Source organism: Silurus meridionalis, chromosome 14, assembly GCF_014805685.1.
Source record: "Silurus meridionalis isolate SWU-2019-XX chromosome 14, ASM1480568v1, whole genome shotgun sequence".
Taxonomy (NCBI): domain Eukaryota; kingdom Metazoa; phylum Chordata; class Actinopteri; order Siluriformes; family Siluridae; genus Silurus; species Silurus meridionalis.
The window spans coordinates 21,135,354-21,161,321 of record NC_060897.1 but is presented as its reverse complement, the minus strand read 5'-3'; the positions used below and the strand labels follow the sequence as shown (position 1 = coordinate 21,161,321).

General features: G+C 42.2%; 1 protein-coding gene across 8 annotated transcripts in view; it reads left to right on the top strand.

The window, feature by feature from the left end:
* The window catches only part of unc5a (unc-5 netrin receptor A), a 195,819-nt gene that overhangs the window by 77,900 nt on the left and 91,951 nt on the right, over nt 1-25,968 (top strand). For 7 of the 8 annotated variants that reach the window (XM_046866981.1, XM_046866980.1, XM_046866976.1 and 4 more), the window contains one exon: nt 20,644-20,865. In XM_046866981.1, coding sequence (XP_046722937.1) covers nt 20,644-20,865 — 222 coding nt within the window. Of the gene's footprint in view, nt 1-7,282; nt 7,531-20,643; nt 20,866-25,968 lie in introns of those variants that run through there. The other variant, XM_046866979.1, reaches the window with a different exon arrangement.

Here is a 25,968-nt window from a genome sequence, read left to right as displayed (position 1 = left end):
ACTCGACAAGGGCTCGGATGAATGAAAAAAATGGACAAGTGAATCAGTGGACAAATGACTCAGTGATCATATGAGTCAGTAGACTCTTACCAAATACCTGAATGAATAAACAAGTGACTCAGTGGTCAAGCGAATCAGTATGTAAGTGTCTCGGTTGAAAAGTGACTCAGTGTACAAGAAAATCTATAAACATATGCATCAGTGAGTCAATGGACCAGTGGTTGAACAGACACTTAAATATGTGGACAAGTCACTTTGTAGTCAACTGACTCAGTGGGCAAGTGACTCAGTGGATAAGTGACTCACTAGACAAGTGATTCAGTTGGCAAGTGACTTAGCAAACAAATAATTAATGAACATTCGAGTCATTTTAAAAGTGGCTTACCAAATACCTAATAAAAAAAGTGGTTAATTGGTCAAGTGACTCATTGAACAAGTGACTTAGTGGGCAAGAGACTCAGTAAACAAGTGTCTTAATAAACAAGCAGTGGTTTATCAGACATTTAAATAAGTGAAAAAGTCACTCAGTAGACAAGTGATTCATTTGGCAAGTGAGTCAGTAAACAAGTGACTCAATAGACATGTGACTCAGTTGTCAAATGACAAAAACAAGTGTTTAATGAGTCAGTATTACTAGAAGCTCACTAGACATTTGACTGAGTGGACAAGTGAGTGTGACTCTGTGGGCAAGTGATTAAATGGACAATTGACTCATTTGACAAGTGATAAGTGAACAAATAACTAAATAACCAGGTGAATCAGTAGACCAGTGTCTCTCCCTACACCTGAATGAGTGAGTCATTGGATCAGTGATTCAGTGGACAAGTGACACACTGGGCTAGTGATTCAGTTGACAAGTAACTTAGTGAACACAAACATATGAGTAATAAGGGCAGTGGCTTATCAGACACCTGAATGCATAGACAAGTGAGTTAGTGGACAAGTGATTCAATGAACAAATGACTCATTTGACAAGTGACTTAGTAAACAAGTAACTAATGAAAATGTGTAAACAAATAACTTAGTAAACAAGTAACTAATAAACATACGAGTCAGTAGATCAGTGACTCATCAGACACCTGAATGAGTGGACAATTTAGTCAGCTGGCAAGTGACTCAGTGGACAAGTGAATCAATGAACAACTGGTTTAGGTGGCAAGTGACTCAATGGGCAATAAATCAATGGACTAAATGGATTTCTGACTCAGTGGAGAAGTGACTCTATAGCCAAGCAACTCCATAGACAGGTGACTCAATGAAATCCCTGTTCCCATAGACACGTGACACAGTAGACATATTCTGCTCATGTTATCACACGTTACAGCAGCTAGACATTTCCCTTGCAGCTGGATTTGCATAAATAAGTGCCCCCTCACCTCAGGTTAGCTATGTAGATATTGCAGAGACACAAAAGATGATCTGTGCTGCATCTCGGCTGATCAGTTAAACTTACCAACAGAGGTTGCAGGAGTATGGCATGACCGGTTAGCACGGGCAGGGCACGGTGCCCGTTTGCTGCCAATTACTTCATGCCAAGCTGTCCATGGTCCTTTTGTGTCTGCAGAAAAGCAAAGCTCATTCCCTTCTGCTGTGTGATAAAAACGAGCTTACGCATCATCACTACACTCAGCACAAATCATAGCTGTGGATACTAGCAAGGCTTGATCTCTTTTCTGGAGTGTATAAAGTAACCAGTTCATCGATCTTGCTGAGGTTAACGATATATGACCTCTGAGAGCGAGTGTGTGTAAAATGCATGGATCAAACCTAGACAGAGGAATTTGAATGAGATTGTCACACCCAGGCTTGATAACGTATCGTCTAGACTTAAGATGGCGCCTTCATTGTTTGCCTGAAGCTTGCTATCTAATAAAGATCGTAATTAGCACATAATGAGTCCAACCTTTTCCTGATAGGCTCCAATTCAAACGTGTTCTTTTACAACACGGCTGTAAGGAAATAGCGTTTAAAGGTTGTGTATGGCGGACCGACGGAGCGACACGAGTGCCGGAGCTAATGCACGCTAGTCAGCGAGCATCAGCAGAGCCGTACGTCAGCACTGAGAAAAAGCAACTTCCTCCTAATGTTAGACATAAGAGCCTAAGTAATGAAAAATGATTAAAAAACAACTAATCTTTCCTGTGGTTAATGGGGAAGCTGAAAGATGCAGAGGTGGAGAAGGAAAGAGAAGGGTGTCGAATGTGTAGAGCGCAGATTGGGTTTGGGGTTTTGTTCAGGTTTTTTTTTTCGTTGTTGTTGTTAAAGGACATGCCCGCAAGCTTGTGTACGCCTCTCGGAGGCCCTCTCTCGTACCGGTCGTGATTTATCTGCACCCGGCTCCGCAGTAAAGCCTCTCAGTTTATTTCCATCAGAGCTCGTCAGAGACTACAGTACAAACAAGGGAGCCCTGATGTCATCTCCGAGGCATGGTGAGCGCTCCTGGCACGCACGTAGCAGATACGTTTCATGAGGTTTCAGCGCAAATAGGAAGAAATGGATCAACAAAGCGACTTTTCTTCTTGGCGCGATTCGTCCTCGACGTTTCCGTGAAGCATTTTTGTTGGTTTGGAAGCCAGTAACCCTTTTCCTGCAGTGATAATTTGGTTTATTTGTTATTTCTTTTCGGTTAATAATTTCACACACTGATCATAGGTAAAGGAATCATGTTGACTGGGGGGATCAAAAACAAACTCACAAAACAGCGACCAACTGTCTCTGAACAAGCGACTCATTTGAACAAGTGACTTGGTAGACAAGTGACTCAATAAACAAGTGACTTGGTAGACAAGTGACCCTATGAACTCCATACCCCCAAGTTACTCCAAAACCCCCTGTCCTCTACATCTGTCTCTTTCAAACCAACTACCCGCATGTCTTCCCTCACCACATCCATAAACCTCCTCTTTGGCCTTCCTCTTTTCCGGTGGCTTTATCCTCAGCATACCCCATGTCCCTCCTCAGCACATGTCCACACCATCTCAATCGGGCTTCTCTCACTTTGTCTCTAAATCGTCCTACATGCACTGTCCCTCTAATAAACTCATTTCTAATCCTGTCCATCGTTGTCACTCCCAACGAAAACATCAAACATCTTCAGCTCTGCTACCTCCAGCTCCACCTCCTGTATTTTACTCAATACCACTGTCTCTAATCCATACATCATCACAGGTCTCACCACAGTCCTATAAACTTTCCCTTTCACTCTCACAGATACTCTTCTATCACAAATCACTCCTGTCACTCTTCTCCACCCACTCCACCCTGCCTGCACTCTTTTCTTCACTTCTTTAACACTCCATTACTTTGCACTGTTGACCCCAGGTACCTGAACTCCTCCACCTTCTCCACCTCTTCTCCCAGGAACCGCACCACTCCCCTGCCATCCCTCTCATTCGCACACATGTACTCTGTCTTACTCCTACTGACTTTCATTCCCCTTCTCTCCAGTGCATATCTCCACCTCTCTAGGATCTTCTCAACCTGCTCACTACTCTCACCACAAATATCAATATCATCCACAAACATCATAGTCCACGGAGACTCCTGTCTGACCTCGTCCGTCAACCTGTCCATCACCACTGCAAACAGTAAAAGGGCTCAGAGCCGATCCTTGATGCACAATGAACAAGTGACTCAGAGGGAAAATTACTTTTAAAGACCAGGTGACTTTGAATGAGTGACTTAGTAGACAATTAATCTACTAGACAAGTGACCTAATGTGCAAGTAACTTGGTAGACAAATGACTCAATGAACAAATGACTCTTTAGGCAAGTAACTCTGAACATGAGCTTAATAAACAAGTTTTATAAGGTTTATAAATGACTCTGAAGAGTTGACTCAGCAGACAAGTGACTCTTTAAATAAATACTGACTTCACACAGGATTTGAAATGTTTATCTGTTCACCATCAACATACAAATTTCTTCATAATGTACATTTCATTTTAATATAAGATCAGTTTAGGGGGAAATCAGCTAAATTTCTAAAACTCAGGCAGACAGGAAAACCTTACGGTAGATGTATAGTTTGACGTTGATCTCCTGTCCAGAACATCTGTCAGAATGAAACAAATCATGTACAGCCTCAGCTGCGAAATTTTAAAACTCGAAAAAATGTTAGCAAAATACACGCTAGTTCATTAGCAAGCAAACTAGCCGGCTAGCTCAGAAGGGCAGGAAGACATTTGTAAAGGATTCTATTAAAGATAAAGGTGTTCGATCGGGTCAGGGTAAATGTTCGGGGTTTTTCTAGATAACAGTCTTTGCACGTGTGTGTGTGTGTGTGTGTGTGTGTGTGTGTGTGTAGGATTGAGTTACACTTCAGGTCAATGAGGTGCTTTTCTTCTAAAAAGGAGCTGAACTTAAACACTTGTACCCAATTAATCCTGGTTTCCCTCAGATCTTTCCGCTGATCCACAGATCGGTGCTGGTGGGAATTGTGCTGAGCAGGAGAAAAGACCATCTCAGCCTGGAGAAAAAAAAAGAAATTTAAAACCCTTCAAATGATTTAATTCCTGAGGAATATCTCAGGCGGAGATGACCACGGCTAATCAGAGACAGATGGGACTTTAATTACACCTCTGAAATGAGACCCTATAGGCGTTTAATTTTTTTTATTTTTTTGCACTCGTTCTTCACTGGGGGAAATAATGAACAAGCCAACAGAAGGTGGTTAGCGGGATCACACGCTGAGATATTCCGGGGGTTCCGAGCGAAGAGGATTTTGTCTCCCGCCAAAGTCTCGGAGACAAGAGAGAGAGCAGCAGGCGTATGACTGTTCAGTATCCATGACTGATACGAGGTGGTATTGAAAAGTTTCGAGACTAGTTTTGTAACATGCCACCAGATGGCAGCACAAGGCTGCACGCACAGTCACAGGGAGCACTGACCCTCATAAGTCAATGTGGCCAAAGACATCGTCCTGTGTATATCACGTTGTTTTGATATTTGAACGTTCACGACAGGATCCTTTAAACCTCAAGTCTCAAGCGTGCAAATCCGATCCGTCCGATAAAGTTATCAGAGAAACCGAATGGTGTTTAGCTTTAGCTTCGAATGTCTTCGAGAGCTCGAAAGTGACTTTTTTGTACGCAGCATCACGGGTGTGTGTGTGTGTCTATGTGTATTGGGACAAGCTGTCAGAGGAGTTTCATTTCTGGCACAATCGTGCGATATGCTTCTGCTTCCTGACACGCAAAGCAGTTCTGTTCGGGCCTGCATGAAATGCTAATCGGAACGGAACACTAAAGAGTCTGCACGTGACTACATTCGATTTTTTTTCTTTTTTACAATGAAAAAAGGGGGGCAAGTAAGATAAGGAGCAGGAATAAAAATGAAGAAATAAACGATAAAAAAAATTGCATAATTCTCTCCACATCTTAGACCAAGGTTATTTTATTTAGCCATGCACCAGTCTTGCCAAAAAATAAAATAAAATAAATAAAAACACCCCGTCTGATCTCTGTGTCTGGAAGCTCTTTTGACAAGTTTGACCCGGATCTTCTGGTGCCAGATCCTCTGACCCTGACGGCCGCACCAAATGCTGCATTCGCTTCTTTCGCTTTTGGTTCACACGATCCGAGATTTCTAATAAAATCTTTAAACACGCTTCATTATTAATACCAGTGTACGCTTTTTTTTTCTCTAGATGCTTTCGGAGTTTCCTTCCAGCACAAGGTTTATTCCTGTTTTCAGGACGTTCAAAGTGCTTTTCAAATATTTATATGTAATTGTACAATGTTGTGCTGTCATTAAAGCTCTTTGTTTGGCCGGTTGTTGTATGACCTTGATAAATATTATATAACGCATTGGGACACCAGACCTTTCAAGCCAGATATGGACAAAAATGTTCCAGCACAAACCCCGATTTATCCTCAGGTGTCTACATGGTGCAAGTTTCTTTAGAAGCTGCCCTCTTTTGAAGATACACCTCCATATGTGCAGTATTTCCTACTACGGATCATTAGATGCCTGGTAGAACTAAAAGCATTGGTTGGTTGGATCAAACACTTGTCTTCTTGTTTGACCACACCAGACACTTCACCTCTACTACTGTTTCTTTAGTTTTTAGTTTTAGTTTCGGACCTCCAAAGAGAAAGTGCCGACCCTGCGAGAATCCCGAGCAATCTCGAGATGTACCGGTGCCGGTTGGATGCCACTTCATGAAGATTTTGGATAAAAATTGAGGATAAACAATCTTTTAATCAATACTCAAAAACAAACATTCTACATATTTCTCCATCACTGAACATGTGTGTTGAATTTATCATAATCTCAGATGTTCTCCTGGTTGCACAACTGCAACTGACTATTACTCATAATCACACATAATACAGTGCTCCCAGTGTAATTCTTCTGCGATTCACGCTGGATCTCCACAATGGTGTCAAAACGGCAACCGGTCAGAAACTCGGGTGTGAGGGTGCACACGTAGTCAGAAAAGCACCAGCTGCACAGCTTCCGATGTATACAGGACAATGTTTTTTGTCATAGTGCTCCCCGTGACTATGCGTGCAGCCTTGTGCTGCCATCTGTTGGCGTGTTACAACACTAGATCTGCAACTTTTTGATTCCAACGTATTTCTCACTCTCTAGTGTTGTAATGTTTTTTTTTACTCTCGGTGTCTTGATGAGGATGGGTTCCCTTTTGTCTGGTAGTCTGGTTCTTCTTAAGGTTTCTTTCTCATACCATCTAAGGGAGTTTCTCCTTGCCTCAGTCACCTCAGGTTTGTTCATCCAGTATAAATACGCCAAATAAGCAAACCAGAACTCCAAGTCAAGATCTCCGAACATCATACAGCTCTACAGCAACGAGGATTGGGCACAATGTGGCCTGCATGGACCCTGGGTCTGGTGTGCAGGATCACGATTATCTCAAAGATCAGAATACCGTAGCTCTCATGATATTTAGAATCTGCTATTTGTTCTCCTAGTTATCCATCTTCTGATAGGAACTCGGTCTCCGAAACGAGAAGTAAAACACAAGGAATACAGTTCCATTGCCGAGCAGCTTCTATTCAGGCAGTTCTAATGAAGACTGTATGCTGTTTGAGACCAAGCCGAATTCCTTTTCAGACTTTGCTCCACTTTTTTTTCTTTTTTCCATCACTATAAATGTGCATCTTTTTTCCCTCCTCCCTTTTCATTTCGCTTCCTCATCCTCTTGTTTCGAGCGACCCAAATTGTTCTCATCCGGCATGCACAAACAGGCATCTGTGATGCTTCAGATATACCACTGGGTTTTTTTTTTTTGTCATCTTGTTCCCTTTCCTCCTTCTCCCAGCCATTGCGTTCCCTTTTCAGCGCACACTGTGGGTAGTGTTCGATCGCACGTTATTTTAAGCGCGACTTTATATAATAGAATAACGGCAGGCAGGATCCTTCTCCTTTCTCTTGCTGAGTCGAGACGGACAAGCTGGGAAAAGCAGGTGGTGGGACGAACTTGCCTCGAAATGCTCCAGAACATCAAGAGCTCAATTTTTTATACAAAAAAAATAAAGAAATATAAGCACCAAGAGTGGAAAGAGATGGGTGAGATTTCTTTTACTTTTTAATCCTTAAGAGCTATAAGAGAAAAAAAAAGACACTTGAAATTTTTCTTTCATTTTCCATCTTCATGTGGCGAATGCTAATTTATTCAACATTCGTTCGTTCGTTCTTTTTTTTTATTTTTTATTCACAAGGTGAAAATGGTCTCTTTATCAAAAGCTTTTCACATTGAGAAGAATTTTTAGAGGCCAACTCAAAAGTTCAAGTGCTTGCTCACACACACACACACACACACACACACACACACACACACACACACACACACACACATACGTTTGAAGTTGTAGATCTGCTTGGCTTTAGTTCTAAAGGTGAGAGCTTAAGTCTACAGTCTAAACGCCTCTTATTTCACACCGACCGGGTTCTCGTTTGCCCGAAAGGTGCTTCTTTTTCTCTTTTATTCATTTTTTTTTTCTTCTGAAGAAATCATCTTTTAGCCTGAGCTAGGCCAAGGTGTTGCCATAAATTACCTATCACTGATGTGACAGCTGTGTGAACGAAGGGAAGAAAAATAAATTGCATTTCGGCATCAAAAACGTCTTAGTCTGCCCGCGCCGGTCGAGAAAAGATAAACTCAACCCAGAGGATATCAGAGACGCTACCGGGAAAAAGACGAGAGAAGAGGATCAGGGAATGTCTGAGAGGCAAAAGGAAGAGAGGAACAACAGATAGAAGTGGAAATGTATTCAGTGATTGGTGATGAGTTTCTGCAAGATCAGCGGTCAGAAGTCAAAATTATTGAAAGTATTTAAAGGTCTGGTTGTTGAGCGCCATTTTTTGGTGGACAGGAAGTTGCCTCGTGTTGAGGAGCAAGCGGTACTTGGATTCAACATCATCTAACGGGTTGTAGGTAGTTTCTATGTCCAAGTCTGACCAAATCAGTGTGTGACTGGATCGGGACACTATAACACTCCGACACTGCGATTGGCCTGCAGAACCGCCGCAACTCAATCCTGTCGAAAATTGCCGGATTATTTGGAGCACCAGGTGGAACCGCAACCCTGTTTTTGAACAAATGGGATCGAATTGCCAGTAAGTCCCAAGACACCGCTGGCTTTGTTACTCGACACGATTGGCAGGGTTCTGTATTAGAGAAGAAATGATACACGGCTTGTTTTCGGGTTACCTGAGGTCTAAAACTGCCCCCTGCGACTCATCAACTATTTACATTTCATTGGTAACACCTGGAGGCCGGGTCTGTGTACCTTCTGCACATTCAATTTTCATTTTAGAAAGAGAATTAGAAAAAATGACCAAAACAATTGTAATACTCCAGAAACAAACTACGAAAAAAAACAAGTCAGTTTCTTCATGGATTCACGGAAAAGAAATTCAAAATGAAACTGAAACAGAAAAATAATTAATACCTTTTATGCAACTAGTGGAATGCGCTAAAATCAGGGGCTAGATACTGCTAAGATCAAACATGTTCATCAGAATAGAACCTTATTCTACTACCATCATAGTGTTAGAATGGTGAAAAAAAGGAGTTTCATCTACTTAATATTATCAGAGTACTTGGTGTGTGGGGAAACAGTGGAGTTTTTAGCAAGACCCCACTGTATAGACTGTATAAGCTCCAACACTTCTGATCTGAAACAACTGTGACGTATCGCTTCTGCAGTTAGAAATCATGCATTTTTCTGTTTTAGTTTCCCTTTGATGTTCTTTTCATTGCCTCCATGAAGAAACTGGAAAAATATGTTTTTCTGTACTTTTGTTCTGGAGTATCAGAGGAAAAGCAACCCGGAAAAACTATCCCTATGGATTTTTGCCTATAGCTCTCACAATTAACCTGGCGCTCTAGTAATGAGTCTCCTGGTGTATCTCATAGGGCTCGTTTGGCCTAGCGGTCAAGGGAAAAAATTTTTGGTCCATTTTGTCCAGACAAAAACAAACCAAGACAGCAAGTTAACCGTGGTTAGCTGGGCATGAAGTTAGCTACAGGACATAACGTGGTACATGGTGAGGTTGGCAAAACTTAGATCTCAAATGTGGGCAAAGTAAGGAACCTTGGAATACAACTGCCTTCTGAAAGTTACTTGTTGAGATCATACATTTAGATCTGCAAGCACCAAATGTGTCCAGTTTGGATTTGTCCTATTTTTGAGACATAGTGATTTGAGAGTTAGGCATTCATCCATCCATCCATAGATCGATCGATCGATCGATCGATCGATCGATCGATCGATCTATCTATCTATCTATCTATCTATCTATCTATCTATCTATCTATCTAATAATGCAGGCAAACAAGACGTCTGTACTAATGTAGATGATAGATAGATAGATAGATAGATAGATAGATAGATAGATAGATAGATAGATAGATAGATAGATAGATAGATAGATAGATAGATGAATTTTCTCTCTCTAAACGTGGCCTCTGTCATTTTCCCCTGGTGCAAGAAGCGTTGCCTTAACAATAAATCATTTCTCTTATTGCCTTTCTGCTTCTAAAAGGCACATTCGAAAACCAAATTGCCTGCAAAGAGGGCCCCGTTATTTGAGCACTGGTCATAGTATTTTCAGTTGCACCATGGTGCCAAAAAGGGCTGTGAATGGAGGGAATTAATAAAGCTTCTTGTAATAAAGTGTACAGTGATCATACCGCTGAATCCATATAGATCTCTTTTCTTACGTGAGGGCTTCCTTTTAACAGGCGCAATAACATATGCTGGCGGGGATGAACGTAAACGTTAGACCTACAGGAAGTGGACCCCTTTTGTTCCTTCAGAAATCAGCCTGGAGGAGGCAAATTTTTTTCCCTCCTCATTTGGGTTAAATCACTTGACATTTTTCAGTTCACTTTGTAAAATCCTGGTTGCTCTAAAGGCTGAAAAGTGGCTACAGCACACAGATTAATGAAGTTCCTTTCCTCTGTGCAAAATTCTAAACCAGCACAGACGTCTATAGTAATAAAGCCTACAGTAAAGACTCTCAATTATCTATCTATCTATCTATCTATCTATCTATCTATCTATCTATCTATCTATCTATCTATCTATCTATCTATCTATCTATCTATCTATTCTATTCTATTCTATTCTATTCTATTCATTTCTATTCCCCCCCCAACTATACAGCAGTGTTGAGCGGGAAAGCATCCCACTACGTACCTGTCCGACGAATAAAGAAAATCTGCCCCTTTTTTTTACCATCCAGCTATCAGCTTTCTCAAACCTCTCCACTTTCTCCAAGGTTTCTCTTCTAGAAACTGGAAACCGGACGTCTCAGGCTGTTATTTTTACCGTCGTTTGTGGGAAAAGTCAGGTTTAAGAGAGTATTATCCCCTGCCTTTACTACAGCATCCAGGCCAGGTCGAGTTCGCACGCTAAATTCCCGCCACCAGGAGAAACGGAGGAGAAATATTCGATACGGCACGTGGAAAAAGACTCCACAGCAAGTCCGCGAGTCCGATTGTTTTTTTTTTTTTGGTCCTCTCATTTGTTCAATTATCTCATGAAGGAAAAAAACGCAGGCCGCTGTTTAGCTCCGTGCTAATAATTAGGCCCAAACAGGTGCTCTGCCGTCTCGCACTCATTACAGCATGTGCTCCTTTTTTTTTCCACATTTATTTATTTATCTTTCTTATTAAAGGCTTCTGTGATGTTCCCGCCGTCGCTCCTGTCACGCTAATTAAACCGCAGAAGTCGACGTTCGAAGGCCCTGAGCGCCAGGCTTTGCGCGATTCCAGGTGACGGGCTTGACAGGTTTCCTGTTCTCTCCTTTGGGTGTCGGCTGCGGCTCCGTCACGGCCGTCGTTGTGTTACGACTAATCTCCAGACGTTTCCTCTCATTTTTTACAATTTTTTTTGGATTTCTGAGTTCACAGAATGACGCACTGGAATCTGTCGGGGAGTTTTTTGGGTTTTTTTACCAGCGCAGGTTGTCGTACGCTTCCCATTCCTAACTGTGTGATATGTGTAGCCGGGGATTAACGTGCCATTTCTGTGACATTTACGAGCTTAGCGAGAACAAAGCCGGAGCGTGTGCTGCGAACTCGCCGATCTTAGCTCGAGGGGAGCTCGCTAATTAGACCAAGGATTAATATGTTAAGCTAAATTGTTTTTAACTCTACCCCCCTCTAATACCCCACATACACACCCCTCCTACCACCCCCGTCCTTCTATCCTCTGTCCTTCAATTGAATCCTATTGAACTGCAGCAAATGGTATCACGTGAAATCGTCATTATTGCTATTGAATCGTATCGTATTAATAATATCGTATCGAAAACGCCATGTATTTGCTTTCCAGTGGAGCATCTTTGCTTTAATAATCCCAGTTTATCAGTTCCTCAGTGTTTGTGTGTGTGTGTGTGTGTGTGTGTGTGTGGAATCGACCTCGTTTATTTACAGTATCTTCAGAGCTCCAGAGACGCTGCTTCGGCACACACACAGCTGCAGGATTAATGCTCGGGACACGATCCAAGCCGAGCGAGGCATCATGTCCGCTCTAAACATCTCTGATACGGATCTGATGATTTGGAGTAATTATCCGGCGCCGCTCACACGCTCCTGATACGAATGCACGTACGCGTAATGTACAAGCTTTCGCTCGGGAAGCAGCTCGAGGCCAGGCTTGTTTTGTTTTGTGTGTTTGTTTGTTTGTTTTTTTGACTAATTATTTCAAAGCGACCAAATCGCACCCCCTCTCGAGATGAACGTTCTCGGATTTCCGGATCGATTCCGCGTTCCTCGCGTATCGATCAGACGTTTTCTGGACACAAAAAGACGATCGGTGTCCGGCTCAGTGTTATGAGCAGAGGATCCTCTTCTTCTTTTTCTTCCTTTCTACTGTAAAGCCAGTCTTCTGAAGGGAGGAGGGTTTAATCTTGTTGCTTTTCTTCTTGTTTCATGGGGAAATAAATGACTCGTGTCAGCCTCGAAGTGTCCCTCTGACTCTAAAGGTTAGAGAAACAAATCGCTCGGGGGGACGAGCCGTGATGGGAGACGCGGCTGACGAAAATGGGAAATTTGCAGATGTGTGTTGAGCGACGCGTGGCGTCTCATTAGGACTTCATACCTTAAACACATACACACAGACACACACATGCATGCAAACACAGAGAGTGGGACAAATAAACACCTATTTATATTCAAACCCAGGTTCCAGCTTTACTCTTCTGCTCTCTCTCTCTCTCTCTCTCTCTCTCTGAATTCAAAAAGCTGTATGGGCCTGGTGTAAAGCTTCTCTGCCTCTCTGCCTCACTCTGCCTTTATTTGGTTGAAGCTCTTTAGTTAGATACAGTGAGTATTTCGCGCCTTTTATTTGGTTGTTTTTTTGTTTATTTTCCTCCCTACTCACCTTTATTTATTCATGTATTTTATTTATTTGTCAAACTCTCCTTTATTTCGTCTATTTGTTTGTTAGTTTATTTGTTTGCCTACTTACCTTCATATTTTTGATTATTTATTCATTTATTGATTTTAGTTGCTTGCTTTATTTATTTATTTATTTATTTATTTATCTATATATCTATTTACTTTATCTGAAGTGTTTACCTTTTGTTCATTTTGTTTATTTACCTATCGACTGGTTTGTTTTTTGTTTGCTTATTTTATTTTTTTTCCATGTACTTATTTTTCCTATCTATTCACTTTTTTTTTTTATTTACTTATTTATTGAATTTTTGTTTACTTCCTTGTTTGTTCCTGTTTTTTTATTAGATTTTTCCCTATTTTTTTATTTATTTATTTAAACACTTATTTTGGTTTTGTTTATTTATACGTGCTCGTTTCTATTGATGGATCGATTTTATCATATTGAAAGACGTTACAGGCGCATTAGCAATGTTTTGTTTTCAGACAGCGGAAGATGCTTTCCAGTGTATAAGAAGCTCCGCCCCCTTTCCCACAGGATCGACAGTGGGCCTTTAATGTTCGTTTCACAGAGAGGATTTCACGCCACTTTCACTCCGTCCTCAGCACATTGCTTACCATCGTCTTCTACATCTTTTACATTTTGTGCACAATTTTTAATAATAGTAATCAAATTCATTAATATTAATAATGACTCTAACAGGAAATAGGAACTAAATGTGGAATTCGATGTTGAAAAATCACACACCGATCTTATGCTCAGTGTCCACATCATGTGTCTTTAATTGGTTCTCTGTGAACTTCCCGTTCGGGACACTTGTGCTGCATAGTCAGCAGTTTTTTGTTTTCTTTTCTTTTTTTTGTACAGTTCAGGTCCACCTGAAAGCCTGTCCAGGAGTGTAATTAAAACCCCTCACCCCTCACCCCCCACCTCCACTGTTTACAGGCAGCACTCGTTTATCTACACATCTTTCAAACCAAGGAAATGACTTTCAAAGCCACTGTGACTGGAGACTCCTTTCATTGGTATTTCCTGAGAGAAATCGTAAACAGCGGACAAAAAAACCTTTGTAATTGCTATGTAAAAGACTGGGGAGTTACATGTTTAGTCGGCGCGCACCGCCTGAGGACGGAGGGATGAAAAGAACGGCGAAAGAGCGAATCGAGCGTGCTTCAGGAAAGTAACTGACAGCTGGCATGAAGCCGCGGTGGTGATGGAGCCATCAGAGATACTGGCATCGCTACTGAATTCATTATGACGCTCTGTCAGTATTATTGGACGCTCACACACACACACACACACACACACACACACACACACACACACACACAAACAGGAAAGGACGAAGGGAGAGGGAGTAGATGCAAGGATCGAAGAGATTTCAATCCCAGACTGATGTCTGTGTAAATATTTGCCATCTGCTGATAAACACACGTCCGGCAGCCAGATTCTGACGATGGTTCCAGGAAAATCACGCTGTCACATAAAGGTTTCTTGCTGCAAAGTTCAACACGGAGAAAGAAACCAAAAAACGTTGTCGAGTCACTGGGACATGAAACGGTTTCATATTCCGGGGCGCACGCAGCTTTGATGAAATTAATTTCTGAAGCCGCCATAAAGAGCCGATGGTGTCATAAAGCGGAAATTTTTTTTCCTTTTTTTTTTTTTTTTAAAGCCATCGTCCATCACCGCCGTCTCGTGACGTCTCGATTCGGCGATAAAAAGTTTAATTGGTTCCGAAAGGTTACGGCGAGCGACAGGGCACCTGTTCATGGGAAGAGAAAGAGAGAAAGAAAAGACACGTGGCCGCCTTTTTCTTTTGTCCGGATACACAAGAAAAACCTGGTCTTGCGTTTTATCAGGACTCAGTGCTGAGGGGAAAATGTCAGGCCTAAGATCAGCTCTTTGTTAATGCTCTAAAAGTATAAATAAATTAATCAATAAATAAAGTGGGCGGGGCTAACATTGACAATGATTTGTTTCATAGTTGTTTTTACCTACAGGTGGAACATCTCCCCAAAAGAGTGGCTCTTATAATAACAGCAAATATGGACTAATGAGCGTACAGCTGCTCTTTGTCCTGCTCTGAGAAAGAAAACACATATCTGAAGGTCGGATTCTGGGTGTAGAATTTTTAAAACATGAGGTGATATTTAAGGACATAAGAGATGTTTGTGTGGTTTTGGGTTCTCATAGTGAATTTAAGGCTGTGCTACTGGTGTCTGTTTTTGAGATCTTATTGGTTGAAACCATGTTCATGAAGTCATGGGATCTTACAGGGTTAAGGAGTAATTGGGTTCTCTTTGTGGGCCCAATGTTCTGATTGTGTTCAGACATGTATATGGGGTTTTTTGGTTCTCTAGTGTTGCTTCAGGTTCCTGTTTTGGTGTTCAAATTCAACCACAGATGATGTTTTGTTGAAGACAACTTCAGACATGTTTATGGGTTTATGGGTTTGAAGTTTTACATAAAGGTCTGGTTCTGTTCAAGTTCTGTGTTTCAGACAGGGTTTTCCTTGTGAGCCTGAGGTTCTATTCTGTTGTTCAGTTTTTGAGACTCAGATCAGAAACACGTTCAGACTTGGGTACATGGTGTTCAGTTCTCTAGGCTGCTTCAGGTTTAGGTTCTGGTCTTATTGAGACTTTTTTTTTGGGGTGGATTGTGATTCTAAAAAGGAAATTGTGATTCTATGCGCATGGAATCTGTAAGTGCCTTTAAAAGACTAAAAAATCATGTGGGAGGTTTTGAAACTGTTTGTGGTTCTACAGTTGTGTATTTTGCAGAGGATATTTTGTGTGTGTGTGTGTGTGTGTGTGTGTGTGTGTGTGTGTGTATAAACCGAAATGTCTTCTGAGCCCTGTTTTGTTTTCGACGCTCTTTTGTTGTTGGGGATGAATTGTATCAGGAGCAGCTTTCTACAGTACCATTCATTCCCCGTGACACTCTTTATCCGCGGTGCCACATCTCGGCAGCAGCTGCGGCTCGGCGTTTGAGGCCTGATGGGATGCGACAGCGGCTCGGCCTCCTGGCTTCCCGAGCCCAGTGGTCAGCAGCTGCTAAACAGCATTAACGTCTCACACCACAGCTGGCGGCAGAGATGTTTTTGACGTGACATTAGGCTAAACTTTCGTGTGTAAGTGTGTGTCTGTATATGTGTGTGTTCCATCCGCTCACGCGTCTTTTTCATTATCAACTCAACTGAAAAAAAGATCCTTTATCCGCTAAACGGAACTTTTTTCTTCTCCACAATTAAAGGTGCGAAGACGAGAAACTCGGCTCGGGAGATATTTTACATGTGAGTGTGTTTCCGCTCAAGTATCACGTTTCTCATAGTTCATAAGACAGTGTTTGTTTCATTCGTGCGCCGATCCATAAGTACTGGGGGTATAGTGACAGTACGGTGTGTGTGTGTGTGTGTGTGTGAGAGTGTGTTGAAAGGCTAGTGATGAATGTACAGCATGCATTATAACGCGGCGGTCCATCTATCAGCCTTATGCAATGGCATTAATTTGAAACACGGCGCTCCTAATATATGCCTCTTTGTCTCATGCATAAATAACGCGAGTCCTCAGAGAATAATGTTCACGCAGCGCGCTTTCGGTACAAAGACGGATGTGCAGACGTCCGGATCGTCTCCAGGCCCCGTGGCAGCTCTTTTGAGTCTGATCTATTTGAGAGTTCTTGTGAGGCAGATGTGAACGCGCTACGCTTTAATACCTCCCTTTTGTCGGCTGCGATGTAGCCGTATGGAAGTCGGGTTTAGCACGTCTTCATTCTAGCGTTCAAAAGAAACCTGCCAGCATGCTCTATTTATTTTTCATTTCGGAACGATGAAATCTAACATCGGGTCGAAAGATTTACAGAGAAACATCATTGGTTTTACCCCCAACAAAAACAACATTAGCTGACATTTCTGTTGGCTAGCTGGAATGTTTTTTGTTTTTCGCACCGTTTCTGGAACTTGAACTTGAAAATCCTGCAGCGCTTTCCCAAACCTGCACATTATTGCAGCGACGTCCGGATTGTCTCCAGACCCCGTGGCAGCTCTTCTAAGTCTGATCTATTTGAGAGTTCTGGTGTGGGAGGTCTTGTGAAGCTGGTGTGAATGCCGCCACACTTTAACGCGCCACTTTTGTGGCCTTGTGATGTATCCGTATGGAAGCCGGGGTTGGCACCTCGTTGCTCTAGCCATCAAAATAAACCATCACAATGACGAGATGGTCTAGTGGTTAGGATGCAGCGCTCTCACCGCTGTGGCCCGGGTTCGATCCCCGGTCAGGGAACCGACCCCAGCCACTATGGTTGCACAAGTCAGTGCACTCTTAGTGCCGGTCCCAAGTCCAGATAAATGGGGACAGTTGCTTTAGGAAGGACATCCAGCGTAAAAACATGTGCCAAATCAAACATGCGGATGATCCGCTGTGGGGGTTCCCTGGTGGTCTAGTGGTTAGGATGCAGCGCTCTCACCGCTGCGGCCCGGGTTCAATCGCCGGTCAGGGAACCAACCCCAGCCATTAGGGCTGCACAAGCATTAGTGTTGGTCCCAAGCTCAGATAAATGGGGAGGGTTGCGTTAGGAAGGGCATCCAGCGTAAAAACATGTGCCAAATCAAACATGCGGATGGTCCGCTGTGGCGACCCCTAACGGGAGAAGCCGAAAGAAAGTTTTTAAATGACGAGATCTAACATCGGGTCAAACAGTTTATCTACAAGATCATCGGTTTTACCTGAAAACATGACGTGGCGTTTCAATCGGCTGAGCACAATGCTTTTTGTTTTGTCGCACAACTTTATTTTGTATTTTTTTTAACTCAGGTTTCTTAAATCCTGCACACCATTTCAGAAAGAAAAAAAAAAGAAAGCTGCTCTTCCATGGGTCCGTGTTCTTCCAGCGCACTGTGTTGTCGAATCCGTTGGAGAAAAAGAAGGGTCACCCTGGAGAGCTAATGGCAATCATCGCGCCACTAAATTAAGACTCATTAAGTAGACCGCATCCGGTGAGAGCTCGCCTTCAGGTTAATGAAAGCCATTTTGAGCCGAGGTGGACATTTTGATTGCGCTCGTCCTGTGCTGAGCATCCTGTGATGGAAACCCCCCCCGCCTCGTCCTAAACACCCCCCTCCTTCCCGGTCTCCCAGTGTTCATCTTGTTGATGACAGAGCAGCAGGTTAATGCGTTGGACAGCAGGTACAGCAGGTTAATGCTTGTAAAAGAAATGTCATCTTCACAATACAGACATTATTTTATTCTTCTTCTTTTTTCCTTTAACACCCCCCTAATGCGACAGGAAGAGGAGGAGGAAGCGGAATGAGACAGAAAGCAGTAAGTGATGTATGCCCTTCATTGGACACAGAACATTTAGTTTTCATTAAGAGTTAAACACGTACACGATACATTAGCGGGGGTTCAATAGCCGCAGCTAGGCTCCTCGGCGCATTTCAGCCTGATGAATTAGCAGCTCAGGGCTCAGGCAACGTAAAAAAGGAGATTGGGAAGAGGGGTGTTAATATGAGAAGAATTCTGCGTGTTTTCTAAAATCTCAAGGAAACAACAAGACGCGAAAGCTTTAGTGTTTTACGAAAAGGAGTCTCCAGTGCTGGAATTGTTCCGTCGTTCTTTCAGGACCTGACTGATTCATCCTGACATCAACTGAGCAGTAGATTTGAGTTCAGGGCCTTGCTCAAGGGTCCAGCAGTGGCGGAGTAGTGGTGGTTAAAATGTTAAACTCACGACCTTCTGATCTGAAGTCCATCATATCAACCATTAAATTACGCCTTTCCCTACCCCAGCTACCTCTTCATGGTCGGAAACCACTCACTGTAGCAATGAAGAGCACATGAAGATCCATGAGGTTACAGTAGAGGGTTAAACTCAAGAAGAAGTATGAAGATGGATTTGGAGTGGAGTTTGCTACATTTGCTTAAGGCAGCAGTTGCTATAAAGAGTTTTGCACTCGAGTGGCCATCAGGGAACAGATGATAATGATGGAACTATAACGAACAGACATTCGGTGTTGAGGATGAGGACGGGTTCCCTTGTGAGTCTGGTTCCTCTCAAGGCTTCTTCCTCATGAAGTCTCAGAGAGTTTTTCCTTGCCATTGTTGCCACTGGTTTATATGGACTAATTTATACATTTATATCTGTTTAATTTTGTGAAGCTGCTTTGGAACCATGTCCATGCAAATAACATTGAATTCAATTCGAATAAATTGAACCGAACCTGAACTGAATCGAATCGGACCAAATCAAATCAATTCTAACGAAATTAAAGTTGTCTCAACACCATTACAGCCCACGTCAAGTGTTTCCTAATTGTTTCAAGTGTTTGCTTTAAAGCGTTTACTGCAGAAATGGCTGTTTTTTGTCGTATCCGCTAGCAGACACGCATCGGTCTTTTCCTTCTTAATACGTTCCTGTTACTCCAACATTACAGGTTTCACAAACACAAACTCTTCAACCAGATCAGATTACAGCAAACGAGTTAGTCCCAGCCTGGACTCCCCTTTGTTTTGTTTTTTTCACGCTCACTGAGGTACAAATTGTTTGCACAATACGATTAGCGTTCTCTGTTGCTTAAAGAAAGATCCAGTGAGCCGCGCTCGCTCCGGAAACTTCCACCAAATTTTCCCCTGAAAATTTCATTTCCCCGCCTCCTAATCCCATTACCAGGTGGGGTTTTATACCCGACGGAGTTATTTTTTTGTTTTTTTCTAAAGTTAGACTGGAGTCATGGCCCGTGCAAGCGCATAACACACAAAATAATCAACAGCAGCTGCCGGATCGCTGAGGAAACGTGGGCGGAAAAGGATAAATTAGCAATTCATCCTTAATTACGAGGAGCAGAAAAATGTTGAGCCTTACAAATGAAGCGAGCGAATTACCGATAGGGTGCCATTTGTCTGAAGAAAACAAGAAAAAAATGAAAAACATATGGCTGGCTCCAAAACCTGCCTAGTCATCACTGCTCAGGCCTCGTAGGTAGAAATACAATTACGGTATAAAATGTAGAGGGGGGGGGGATGCGCGTTTAAAAAAAAAAAAAAATTTATTTGTTCGTGCGCCATGGTTGAGCCGTGGAATATCGGCCTGGCGAGCGAGCATTGAAGTGCTGTGGTCATTGAGCGAGGGGGATTTATGGCCTACAATCCATCAGCTCTGATCTTAAAAGCCTGTGATTAACAACGGATAGGAAACGTGGCTTCAGAATGGCTGAAATGCTGAAGCCTGACAAGGCCAGAGCACTCACAGGCCTTTAACTCCAACGCTTGTTAACAAGTCCGTGTGTGTGTGTGTGTGTGTGTTGGTATGGTGTTTTTATCTCCAGTGTGCACCTATACACATTCTGCTTTGAACCACTCTGACATTTTTAACATCCCAGGAAGCTATGATTCAAGCTACATTGTTAGGACAAAAGTATTGGGACACTTGACTTTTTCCACGATGTGTGGTCCTTCCCCACATGCCCCTGTGCACAAAGCCAGCTGCATCAAGATTCGGACCAAAAATACCTGATCTGTTGCATCGTCTATGGGAGTCATGTGATAATAATACTGACCAAAGGGCTCATGGGATGGACTCTATTCTGTTTCCTGCACATAATCTACGAGGATTTCTTGCGCATTCAGTAAAAAAACGAACGAATCACTCTTCGAGATGACTCGTTCTTCCGAATCACATTAAAGACTTGGAATCGTTGTCCACAAACTTTTGCTCACATGTCCTATATTGTTAGTATGAATTGAAGTTTTAGACTGATTGTTTTTTTATTGCAGGAGCGGAGCACGCGGCAACGGTGACGCACCCTCTCCCAGCGGCCTTCGCGGACCTGCTGCCCCACTTCCTGGTGGAACCGGATGACGTCTACATCGTGAAGAACAAGCCGGTGACGTTGACGTGCCGCTCCACGCCCGCCACTCAGATCTACTTCAAGTGTAACGGAGAGTGGGTGCACCAAGACGACCACCTGATCGAGCGCACCGTCGACCCCGCTACAGGTATTTCCAAAAAAAAAAAAAAATGGACGTTCTCAAAGCATCTCGTTACTTCACTTTCACTATTTCCCGTCTTTTCCATTCCAGGAAACTCTTTTTTTAACCTCGCAAATGGAAAAATAACCCATTTTCTAATAATCAATTAAAGCAGTCATTATTTCATTTACCTATTGGCAGAAATCGTCTCCTGCTGTCATGCAACAACAGAACCGGCCCTAATCGCTTTCGAGTGCTTTTTTCTTTCTCGCATTAGTGAAGAATGATGGGATTATAAGAGAATTATGTGCATTACTTTTCCATCAATTGCGACAGTTCTTATCGCTTAGACCTTTAAAATACTCCACGCTAATGTCAGGTTGGAGTTCTAAAGTGGGAAGTTTTCGCAAAACTAGTGCTTCGTGATTCAATTTCAAACCGCCAATTAACGAGAAATTGACGTCTCGCAAAAGAGTTCGGTTTAAACTCATTTAAACACCTAGTATTTTTTTTAAATAGCCACTTCCTCGGGTCGAGCGTTCACAGAGAGCATTCAGAGTTCAGATTAACGGGAATGACCAGCCGTCCAAAAAAATTCTGGAGGTACAGGGCTGAGGAAGAGTTTCACTGAGTTGCAAGAATGGAAAATGTCTATATATATATATATATTACACACAGCACCATTTCAGGGAACATCATTTCCACATCCCTCAGTATTTTCTGTGGTGGAGGAGGTAAGAAAAAGCATAGTGATGCTGATGGAAGAAAGAGAGACAGATACTGATGAGAAGTGGCCTTGTATCTTAATAACAGTTTATTCTGTATGGGCAGGTTACATGCTCCAAACACCACGTGTGTAATATGTGGAAGTATATTAGCTAATGAGACATTAAGGCCCTCAATAACTCTTCAGCATCTGGAAACTCAGCACGTAGGGATGTGCATCTCCATAACTGCGGCCGATGCGATTCGCATCTGGATGCATAGCCAACTATACAATACATTAAAGATTCATATGGAGCAGCTACTGTCGCGATGCAGCGCGATCCGATTTCACACGATGCGATTCAATGCGATGGAAAAAAATATGCTCTGCAATTCAATATGGTGCAGAAAGTTCACTTTTAGTTCTTCGTGTCAGACAGACTTAAGTGCCTCCGGACTTCTTTACAAACAGGCTCAGATGGAATAAAACCAGACGTTCTTTTCCTGTTCTGTCTCCAGGAAGACGCAGCTCTACCTCTGCCATGTTAATCTGTATTCTATGTGATTCTCAGGACATGCCCTGGACATTGGCCACAAATTAATGGTCATTTTTTAAATAAATAAAAGTATAGCACATCGACACATCACATCGTTAACTTCGCATATTTAAATACAAAATTTTCCAGTGTTTAAGGTTGTCGATACTTGTCGTGAAGACACTTGTCGAGGTGCGCACGCAAAAAACGGACGTTTTTTTCCCCGAAACGCATTCTTTCACCAGACAGAGAGAAGCAGCAGGAAAACTCTGGAACTCTTCCAAACAAATTCACACCATGGCTGCGACCTTTATTGTGTCTAAGACTTAGCTACGGTTTTGTTTGCAGCATAGGACTATTTGAATTGGGAACACGCTGCAGGCTTAGCGCTGACGGTCGCTTTATCCTCGGATGAAAGCCGGAAATAATAAAGTCGGATCTATTGGATTTTCCCCATCCTCAAACTTAGGTGCTTATTTTTTTCCCGGCCTCCCAAAACAAAGACGCGATGGTGCATTACTACGGTTATAAAAGTCTGCATTGTTTTATAAAAAAAAAAAAAAAAAAAGCGGACATTTTTTTTTCCTCCCGAAAGCCCAGGATTCTTTTTTTTTTCTTTTTTTTTACTCCCAGGAGTTTTAATCGGGGAGATTTCTGATGCTGGGAGAGAAATGGGATCATTTGTTAAGCTCTACCTGTCCGTGGGTGGACACGACCTGCTCTTGCATGCCGGTGATTCATTTACCGCCTTCCTCACTGGAACCAGTTCCAGGATCTAATTGGTTCTCCGGACCTGTTCAGGAATATTGTGAAATTATTCATGCCTGGAATGTTTGCCTGAACACAGATCGCTGCCGCAGATGTGTAGATGTATCATGGCTTCCTGGTGTCTTGGCAGAAATACAGGACGCTGAAATAGAACTAGATTTATTGAGCTGTTGTTCATTAAACCACGGTTTGTTTGTTTGTTTGGTTTTTTTTTGGACCAGGAGGCCACAAGCGTGCGAAGACCTTCCCAGTCCATTACAATGCCATCAAACACACGCTGCTTGTTAAATTGTTAAGTCGCGATCGATAACATTGATTCATATTGGATACATTCTGCACTGAATCATAAATCTATTAGTCCACTGGGCCAGTTCGAGCTCCAGCGAGCTGCCCGGTGTCGTGTTTCACAGCGTAGCACGTTGCTTTCACCATCGAAAAAGACCTTTGGTAATTAGCTGTAGGGTTCTTCCCCACATTGTGCGTAAAAGAATGATTATCCTAGCGCCTTTATTTTCTCTACAGCAGGCTTTGTATCTGCGTAAGCATGTAGCAATTTATTAGAATTATGAATTTGAAGTATTACTAAAGGATAATCTCGCTAGTTCTCCTTTCCCTTGCTAGTCTTTGTTCCCTTACTAGTTTTCTTTCTCTTGCTAGTTTAAATTAGTTTGCTTTCTTTTGCTACTCCGCATTGTCTCTGAAGTGGGTTTTTGTTGTTCTTCGCCAGTTTGCTTTAAATTGCTAGTTTGTTTAAGCTCAATAGTTGGATTTCACCCAGCTAGCCAGTGTTCCCTTACTAGTTTTCTTTTCTTTGCTAGCTAGCATTCCTCTACTAGATTTCTTTCCCTTGCTAGTCTGTGTTTTCTTACTAGTTTTCTTTCTTTTGCTAATCAACATGTCTTTCCCTAGGTAGTTTTCTTCTCGTTCTAGCACTTCCTTTTTCCTCCAATCTTTTTTCCCCTTGCACGTCTGCTTTTTGTTGCTGGCTGCTTTCAAACATTTGCTTGCCTCCTGTGCTAGTCTGCTTTCATTCCCTAATTTGCTGTTCCCCCACTAGTGTCCTTTCTTTCTCTAGTTTGCCTTAACTCACCAACGCACTTAACTCAGTTATAGGATTTGGAGTAAAGAAAATCCCTGCTTGCAGGCATTGAAAAGTCGCCAAAGAGTCAAGTTTTTTTTTCTGTACATTACAGCTGAAAAATCAACACTGACCTCATTAGAAAGCGACTCAATCTTTCCTGGGACTGAAAGTATATCTTTGTCTCAGCCTGACCTGTCATACAGTGATCACACAGTCCTTCCACTTTTGGTAAATCTGTCTTTTTATATCTGCTGCTTTCATGGTGGTCACTGAACGGTATTTGTACAGGATCTGTATCAGATGTTGGACACGGAGGAGATACTCTTTCCTACACTCACACACACACACACACATACACACACACACACACTCTTGGCCTCATCAACATTTGGACAGGGGATGATGGTGGAGGACAGGGGATGATGGTGGATGTTTGTTTCTTTTCTTGATGCTCCTGTTGTGTGAAGTGGAAAGGCGTCCATTCTGTCCATGACAAAACAAAACCCCCTCCAATTTTGGAGTATAATAGCCGATCGTGTAGAGCTGACGTCCAAATAACCCAGATAAAGGATCTGTCTGCTTTCCGGTGAGGAGGTTAATAGTTAGAGACGGGTGATGGCCCCCGAGAACCTGGCCCTCACCTGTCTCTACCACGCACCTATTAAACTGTTTGTTTTATGAGTCTGTCACTTATCATGCGTGTCTATTACCACCAAACACACCGTGCTGTGTTAATTTAACAACATTCCTGATGAGCCTCTTGTCCTTTCCTGTCCTTCCTGTTTTTTTTTTTTTTGTTTTGTTTTTCGCTTGAATAGTCTAGTCAATAGCAAGTTATGCTCCTCTTTCTGCCAGATGAGTTTTTTTGTCGTTAAAGGGACACAATTTGGAGCGTAAAGCCGTCATGTTTACGAGGACATCTCATTAAGCATGCAGAAACTATCCCACTGGCTGCTAATGACATCAAGCCCCAGGCAGTTTCAGCTGTTTGCTAGCAAAACTCGCCGTTCTCGCCCGGCTGTAGCGGAAAGAGACAGAATTATCACTTAGTTTAATTCCTGTTGAAGCTTTAATAAGACATTCTGCAATAAAACATGACAGGGATGTTATAAGGAAATAATTAATTGCAACGGTGTTTTTTTTTTTTTTTTTACATAATTGAGGTTTTAGGTTTGAAACGAAAACTAATATGAGGCGTCTTTAAGCTGTGTATGAAATAGTTAATAAACTTATTGAGTTGTTCATGATTCATTCATAATTAGTTCATGATTCATTCTTGATTCCTCCATAATTCGTTCATGATTCATCCATGATTCCACCATGATTCTTCCATGATTCCACCATGATTCCTTCATGATGGGTTCCATGATTCATCCATGATTCGTTCATTATTCTTCCATGATTCATTCATGATTCTTTCATGATTTCACCATGATTCATTCATAATTCTTCCATTATTCGTTCATGATTCGTTCATGATTTGTTCATGATTCATTCATGATTCCTCCATGATTCCACCATGATTCTTTCATGATTCCTCCATGATTCATTTGTGACTCTTTTATGATTTCACCATGATTCGTTCATGATTCTTCCATGATTCATCCGTGACTCTTTCATGATTTCACCATGATTCGTTCATGATTCATCCATGATTTTTTAACGATTCGGTCATGATTCATTCATGATTCTTCCATGATTTATTCATGATTCGTTCATGATTTGTTCATGATTCATCCATAATTTGTTCATGATTCGTTCATGGTTTGATTTGTTTGTTACAAAAGTCCTAAGAGGCCATTTCCATAACATATTTTTTTCTTATCTGTTTTCCCGTGATCACAACTTAATTTTCTCATGATCTGGACATTACAAAAGTTGTTTGCTCATGATAATGACTTTATCCTGTTGTGTGTTGGGTTGTGTTGTGTCTTCTATCCATGAGACATGCTTAACACGGACAAACTTGCCTCCATACACCTTCCACACAATTTCATCAGGACCTGTCCGAACCAATGTGTCCTTCTGCATCTCACCTGA